General features: G+C 30.0%; 1 protein-coding gene across 1 annotated transcript; it reads left to right on the forward strand.

Moving 5' to 3' along the window:
• Positions 1-7,541: 7,541 nt before the first annotated feature.
• LOC107017364 (cysteine proteinase inhibitor 5-like) lies at positions 7,542-8,082 on the forward strand. The gene has a single exon (XM_015217611.2). The coding sequence runs from the start codon at positions 7,563-7,565 to the stop codon at positions 7,971-7,973; it is 411 nt and encodes a 136-aa protein (XP_015073097.1). The 5' UTR covers positions 7,542-7,562; the 3' UTR covers positions 7,974-8,082.
• The last annotated feature ends 878 nt before the right edge of the window (positions 8,083-8,960 follow it).

Raw genomic sequence — 8,960 nt, forward strand, 5'->3', positions numbered from 1 at the left:
TCTTGTTTCTACTGACTTGTCTCATTACTTTATGCCTTTTTGCTCATGCTCTGTGTTGCCCAAGTGGCCATGAATTTGCAAGAACTATATTTTTGTCAACTTGGTTTACTGCTTTAACCCTTTTTTATGATGTCAAAAGGGGGAAAGTTGTTAAGGTAAGGTATAAGATCAATAGTGTTATAACTGCTTGAAGAAGACATGGTCACATCGATAGGAGGAATCAATGGTATCTACTTGAAGAGATATGGTCATGCTGATAGGGGGAATAAATGCTTGCTACCTGACGAGGACCTGGTCCTGTCGATAGGGGGAAGAAGATGTTTGTCATCATCAAAAAGGGGGAAGATGATATGTTGATGTTTTGATGATTTGACAAACTTTAGGGATGATTAAACTATAGTTACCCCAAGAATTCTTTTTGATAGGGGGAACTGATGAATAAGTATGTCATCATCAAAAAGGAGGAAAATGCTATGTTGATATTTTGATGAGTTGACAAACTTCGAGATGATGAAACTCAAGTTACCCTAAGAATTCTTTTTGATAGGGGGAACTGGTGAATAAGTATGTTATCATCAAAAAGGGGGAAAATGTTAGTTCGAAGCTGAGTTTAGATGATAGCTCGAACTTGATATGAAGTTTTGATGATTTAACAAACTTATCGATCTAACAAGGAACCAAATCCTTGTTATTGGAACTGCTGACAATAAGATGAATGATAAACTCAGTGTGAGGTATATTTGTGTGCTATCATCAAAAAGGGGGAAAATGTTATATTCTAGGTGTTTTGATGATCCTCACAAATGCAGGGACCTGGTTCCTGGCAGAGTGCTCTCGTTCAGATACAAATGGGGTACAGTCATAAAAGCTGTCATGTCAGGTGGTAGGTGAAAAGTGCAGTATCCTACACCAATAAGAAGAGCGAACGAGATTGTATGTTTCAGTATCTCGCAAATGCAGGGACCTGGTACCAGACAGAGTTTCCTCCATCAGATACATAATTGGTTACAGCTGTAAAGCTGTCACGTCAGAGGTTGGTAAGGCGTCAGTGTACTACACCAATCAGAATGGAGGAGGGTGTTTGTCCAACGGATAATAACTCTTTATGTTTGATACTTTTAGCATGACAAACACCATATTATATTCATTCATCCAAAGAAGGAAGTCAGCCAGCAAGCCTTTTCAAGAACTCATATAGAAGTTTGCAAGGGACCTGGTTCCCGCAAGCAAGGGACCTGGTACCCGCAAGACTGCGACGTGAAAAGGATGAAAAGACAGCTGTCAGAAAAGCTGTCATCTCTGATGCGGTAGGTGCACAGCTTTTCCAACAGCAGGCCTTCAGCCAATGGGATGACTTCAACGAATTTGTGGGAATTTATATTATCTCTTTCCAACAAACACAAATTCAAGACTTGGCAAATTAAATTTGGATTTTCTCTGAAAATTCACAAGCTTGAACAGAAGGCCATCTTCAAGGAAGAACATTGCTCAACTCAACAGAAGGACCTGATAGAGTTTCTTATTTGAGTATTGCAGATGAAACAAACCCAGGGACCTAGTAGAGGTACCAGGCTCTCATGATGACGAGCCAGTCGATTGCCAGCTGGAGACGGTACAGAAAGTAGGTGCACACTTCCCGATGGCGTCAGAAAGTGTGACTCTTCCAGCCAATGGCAAAGAAGTTTAGGAAAGTGACTTGCCCATATAAAAGGCACTTTCCTAAACACTTTGGGTAGTTTTTGCAACTTGATAAAAACTTTTCAAGAACTCTTGCAAAGGCTACTACCAAGCAAAGGCAGAATCATTCCAAGAACAGCAAAAATCTCTGGAGCTTTTTAGTGCAGCTGTTTAGGAATATATTCTCTTGTTCTTATATTGTAAACTATTCCTAAAACTATAAAGGAATCAGTGGGTAGTGTTGAAAGTCTAAGTTGTCCAAGTGGGATAGCTTAGTGGGTAGATAGTTTTCTACTTAGGCTTGTTAAGCAATAGGGATTGTTGCTTAACTGTAAGATTGATAACTCTTTCTTACGTTTGTTGTAATCGTGTTTTACTTTTGCTTTTGAAGATTAGTGAAAACGATTGAAAATCCTGTGGAACAGGTCGTGGTTTTACTCCCTTAAGCAAGGAGGTTTCCACGTAAAATCATTGTGTTGATTTTACTGCATTTAACTTTCTGATAATTTTCTGGAGTGTAGTAAGGGACCTGGTCCATTACTTGTTAAGTGAAGGCACATATTCCATCATAGAGATAGGAAAATTTGCGGTGGATGAACATAATAAAGAAGCGAAAACAACATTAGAGTTTCAAAAAATAATAAAAGGAGAAAATCAAGTTGTTGCGGGAATGAATTATCGATTGGTCATAGAGGCCAAGGACGGTGTTTCGACGCATAACTACTTGGCTCAAGTGTGGGATAAGCCTGATAATTCTAAGAGTCTCACTTCCTTTAAACAATTACTAGAAGCCTAGAACAAAAAATGTACTTTTATCTAAGTTTCATTGATGAATTAATATTTAATGTGATTTATAGAATTTAATACAATGAATCTTCAATTAATATAGGTATAGTTTGCATGATGATTTATTTTATTTGATGGTGTATGAGTACTTTATAAGGTTGGCATTATTATTATTATTATTATTATTATTATTTTGATATTTATATATATATATACTATATAGACAGTATCTGCGCAAGCACGAATTTAAGGAAAGAATAACTCAAATATGGAAGAATATTATTTTTTTTTTATGAAAAGTTTAACCATTTATGGTAATACTTTGATTTTTCTTTTAAGGAAAAAATAAATTTTAAATAAGGTAAGAAAATCATAGCAAAATCCTAACACCCTTCCACACACAATTCTTATCTCTTTCAAAAAAAATCTATTTGGATCTTTTCCACCAATTTTTAACTTCATTTTTTTTTTTTAATTTATGACAAACAAGAGAGAAAAAGGAGGACAATAATGATGCATTCATACAGAATAATTAGTTCAATAAAAGATGACTTGATTAAGCTATGTACGAATATCACATTTTTCTTTTGTGTGTATCAAAAAAAATAAAAAAGAAGGAATAATAATTATTATTATTTATCTTATATCCAACCTCATCCCACCGTAGAAATAATATAAATTAAAAAGAAAATATAAACATTTGACTTTAATCAAGTTTGAGTCATGAATATCTTTATTAAGAATAAGAGATTTAAAAAAGATAATAATAGAGAAAATGAACAAAACGTTTGGATAATGGATGAAAAATTTATATTAATAAAAATAATAATTCTTTTTAGATGGACGATTTGTCGGGGTGAGTATAAAATTTTAGTTGAATCCTCATATATGATTTGGGTTTCATTATAATAAGTTGGGGTTTGAATAAAAATGGTTCAATATGAAGATATCATGAAAATTTTTCTATATTATTTTCAAGTGTATCAAGTCAAAATATGAATCATGTGTGGTTTATAAAAATAAAATTAAATATATGATCTTTATTATTTATTTGAGAAGAGTTTAAATTTGGACCAGTCACATTAAGCAAATTAACAAATAAATATTTAATAATTTTATTTTAAGGAAGCTATTAAAATTAAGAGTAAATATGAGCCAAATGATTAACATCAAGGGTATTTTTGAGCCAAAAGGTGAATGACAGGAGTATTTTAAAATCGAAAGCTTAGTGGAGCGTAATTTTATACCAATTAAAATAATTAAAGGACATTTTAAGCTCTTCTCCGTAATACAAAAGAGTACAATATCTTTTAACATATAAAAATAGTCCTAGCCTCTTTTTACTACAAGTTATGCATCAAATAAAAGTTCTCTAAAAGTGTTGCATGCTAATCAAATATTACAAAACTTTATGACTCAAAGGCATACATTCTCTAACAAACATCTTCCTTGTGAAATTAATCCCCCTAGCAAATTTAAGTGATAATTAAGAATACTTTGATCTACAAATTTTCATTAAATAAACACTAAAACACAAATTAAAGACTACTCCAAAAATAATGGGCCTCTCTTGCCCATGCTAGACAGAAAAAGAACTTGAGCTTAAAGCCCTAAATTTTTTAGGGGAATTGGGCTTAAAAGCCCAAAGATTTTACTTACCTAAGTGCATTTTTTATGAGAAATTTTTTAAAATGTCAATATTTTAATATTTAATAGGAATCATTGTCAACACTTATTTAAATCTTTATTATTTGTTTTAATTTAAAGAATATAATTGTTAACTAACAAAAACGAGAAATTTACAGAGAGAATTTTTTAAAAAAAGGAACAATTGCTTAAAAGTCTCATCAGTTACAAAAATTCAAAAGTAAACACAAATTCAAAAAAATAAACACAGAGAACTAATCCCACTTGTTCATCAAATTTCTAGTATCGATTTTTAAATTTTCATTGATAATACTCAATTTATTGAAATGAATTCGATTAAATCACGTTTTTTAAATTTGTATCAACCTCAACAGATTGTAGTATTTTCATGATGTATGCTATTATTTTTCTAAAATCATGTATCTTTCTTGAATCGTATTCATATGTAATGACTAGATTATATTGGAATACAATCCGTAATTTTTTTGTAATAGAATAAAAGAAATATATATTTTGCAGTTATGTAATACAATTTTGATCACTAGGATACACTTTTAGTTTCACTATGAAAGTAAAATACCAAATTTCAATTTAAATGGTAAAGTGAGCACATAAAATACAAAATTTGAATTGTGATGAAAATTGAAAACATAATAAAAAGAAATACAGACTTGTTGTCATTGAAATGGAGACTAAAATACGAAATGAGCACAATAAATACTCACATCAATTGGAATACAAAATTTACTTTGTTGGTATGTCATTATGATGAACACAAAAAAATACAAACTTTTCTGAATACAATGTGATAGCTAAATACAAAATGATCACAATAAAATACTCACCACAATATGTTATTCAATTTTAATTTGAATTGTAAAGTGGACACATAAAATATAAAAGTTGTTAGTATATAATTATGAAGAAAACATAATAAAATATAAACACAAACTTGTTGTCATTGAAAATTAAGATTGAAATACAAAATGAGCACAATAAATACTCACTTCGATTGAAATACAAATGTGACTTTGTTGGTATACCATTATGATGAATACAAAATTAAAAAAAATAAAACTTATTTGTATACAAAGTGATATTGAAATACAAAAATTAAACAAATTAAATTACAAAATTATCGTCATTTGTGCTCTAAGTTTCAATTATGATATTTGAAAAATAGAACATTATTGATTAAGTTGAATAACTCTAGTAATTCTCTTAGATTATGTCATTGGAGAGTGATTTAAAGTTTATCAAATCCAAAACGTGATTTCAACTACAAACAACAATTTTGAATGATTTAAACAAAAATAAAATCATAAAACAAATATGAAAAAACGGAAGAGTCATATTTTAATAAAAGGAATTGTGTGAATATCTTTATAAATATATTTTTCAATTTCTGAAGAAAAAAGAAGAAGAAGAAAGAGAGACAAATTTTGAAATGGATAAGAATCGGAAGATGAAAATATGAGAGAGAGAATATTTCATTTTTAAAAAAACATATGAAAGAGGATTAATTGAAAATTTTGTAATTAAAATGAAATAAAATAGGAAGTAAATTACAATACACAATCCTTTCTAAAATAATTGATATTTTAACAATTTTATTATTATTTATAAAGTATAAAAAATTTTACTTATTAAGTTAGGTTATTTGACGGACTAGATTTTCAGTCCTAAATTAAAATGAAGAAAAAAGAATTCATGGTAAATTAAATACTCCTATACAATTTCTAAAAATAGTCAAATTTCATTGAATTTGAAATTTTGGAGTATTAGTGTGAAATCAATCCTCCACTATATATAAATAAGACCACCCAATGAGGTCTTTTCATTCACCACACACTAAGCTTATATTTTCCATTCTTACAAAGAAAACAAAAAAAATGGCTATCAAATTTAACCCCATCCTTGTGACTCTCTTTGTGGTGGCTACCACCATTCTCCTCCATATCTCCGACGCTAGAAGCGTCCGGAGAGAGGTTTTGACGGGCGCTTGGGAGCCCATAACCAATATAACGAAGGAGGTTATAGAGATAGGAAAATTTGCGCTGGATGAACATAACAAAGAAGCGAAAACAACGTTAGAGTTTAAAAAAATAATAAAAGGAGAAAATCAAGTTGTTGCGGGAATGAATTATCGATTGGTCATAGAGGCCAAGGACGGTGATTCGACGCATAACTACTTGGCTCAAGTGTGGGATAAGCCTGATAATTCTAAGAGTCTCACTTCCTTTAAACAATTACTAGAAGCCTAGAACAAAAAATGTACTTAATTTTACCTAAGTTTCATTGATAAATTAAAATTTAATGTGATTATAGAATTTAATACAATGAATCTTCAATTAATATTGGTATATTTTGCATGATGATTTACTTTATTTGATGGTGTATGAGTACTTTATAAGGTTAGCATTATTTTTTTTTAAAATGTTTGTATATATATGACATACCTATCAATTCATCAAGCAACAATACATCTTAATTTCTTATTAATAATAATTTATCGTCGGGATTTCTATATTATGATATCGAGTTTATTTCAATCCACTAATAAATTGTTTGTCTTCTAAAGTTTTTTTAAAGAATTTTATAAACCTCATTCTAATCCGATAAGTTTTATAAAACTTGATTTCTTGAACTTCTTTTTAGAGAGAGTCTATTTTATAATAAATATATTAGCCACTTGTCAGAAAAGGAATATAATACGCTTTAGTTAGATGTTTCGAGTTCGAGATTTGAAAATTTTTAAAAAAAAATTCATACAAACTTTTTTTTCTGTATAAATTTTACACAACATGACTTTGAAATAAATACTAGATGATTAAATAAAAAAGGGATAATGCACAAGTACCCTGTCAACCTATGCCCGACATCTCAGAGACACACTTATGCTATACTAAGGTCCTATTACCCCCTGAACTTATTTTATTAATAACTTTCTACCCCTTTTCGGCCTACGTGGCAATATCTTGTGGGCCCAACGTTGATTGACTTTTTCTTTTAAATTAGTGCCACGTAGGCTGAAAAGGGGTAGAAAATTATTTATAAAATAAGTTCAGGGGGTAATAAGAACTTAGTATAGTATAAGTGTGTCTCTGAGATTTCGGGCATAGGTTGAGGGGGTATTTGTGCATTTTCCCAATAAATAATTAATTGTTTAGAGTGCACAATGTAGTTTTTTCATGTGTTGAATTAGAATATGAGGGAAACAATTTCTTTATATCTATAAAAATATACAAATATTATATATAAGTAAGTTTGATATAATTTTCTTTAAAAAAAAAACATAGATTTTTATAAAATTGGAGTATTAATTAGGTTAAAGGGCAAATTCGGAAATTTAAGTCCCTTGACAAGTTTGGGTTTTCTACTATAAATAAGTCCACCCAATGAAGTCTATTAATTGTTAAAACACAAATATTTTCTTTTTACATAGAGAAAAAATGTCCATCAAATTCAATCCCATCCTTGGGACTCTCTATGTGGTGGTTGCCACCGTTCTCCTCCGTGTCTCTGACGCACAGGGCGGTCGGAAAGGGGCTATCGTAGGCGGTTGGAATCCCATTACCAATTTAAGTGACCCCGAGGTCGTGGAGATAGGAAAATTTGCGATAGATGAACACAATAAAGAGGCTAAGACAAAATTAGGGTTTCAAAAAATAACTAAAGGAGAAAGCCAAGTTGTCGCCGGAATTAATTATCGACTAGTCATCTCCGCCAAAGACGGTGACTCACCACCACATAACTACTTAGCTGAGGTGTGGGACAAGCCATGGGAGAAATTTAGGAACCTTACTTCATTTAGAGAATGTAGCATAGAAAATGTAGAACAACAATGTATGTTTACTAATTAATTTAGTTGATAATAACATTATATCTGAACGAAGTATTTTATTCTTCGAAAGAAATCTAATATATGTAATATTTAGAAGCTAATGAAATGAATTTTCAATTTATATGAAACGGTTTCTCTTGATCTATTTTGAAATTACGTGGTTTTCTCCTAAGAATATGATATATGCATTGACCCCTTTATTTTTAAATCAAATCAAAAGTTATGATGAATTTAGACTTTAGGATTAGAGAAATTTCTAGTATAAATCGCTCTCTTCTGAATAAATTCAAATATGGTGAAAATCTAAAATAATCGAGATAATAAATTTGAAGCGCTAAACAAAAAAATTGATTAATTTGTCATGAAGTACAAAGTAGGGTTGTCATTTGTGTTAAAGAGAAGGGAAAAAGACATTTTAGCATCATGAGAAATGTTGTGTTCGTTCACTTTTAGGATTGCTTTATTTATTAATGAAAGCTTTATTTATTAATGAAAAAATTACTTTAACTTTAAAGCAAATCTTCTTCTTGAATTAAAATCTTTTTCTTGTAGTAGACTTTTTTAAATTCAATATCTTGAATTAAAATTTGTAAATTAATGTGCCAAATTATGAGTCATCTTTCATTGGTGATTGTTCTTATTTTGGGTTTTTCACTCTTAGAAAGATAAGTTTTTCAATTTCGAATTAATGAAAAAATTATAATATAAAATATGAGTTTTTCATCGAACTAATGCATAGTGAAAAATAGATTTTTATTGAAATATGAGAAGTTTTCTAATATTTTCGTGTGTAAAACACGGCTATTTTTTCTTTTCTCATCGATTCAATTAAAAAATCTGTAAAAATAACCACCAAACATTTTCCCCGAGAAAACTTTCAATGGGGAAGTGATGATTTGTTCGTCATGTTGACTCCGTTATATATGTCCTTAATTTTTCTAATATAAGACATAAGTTATACCTAGATATCATATGCCTTTATAACGTAGAGAGACATATAATTATC

The sequence above is a fragment of the Solanum pennellii genome, chromosome 4 (genome assembly GCF_001406875.1).
Source record: "Solanum pennellii chromosome 4, SPENNV200".
NCBI classification, from domain to species: Eukaryota; Viridiplantae; Streptophyta; class Magnoliopsida; order Solanales; family Solanaceae; genus Solanum; species Solanum pennellii.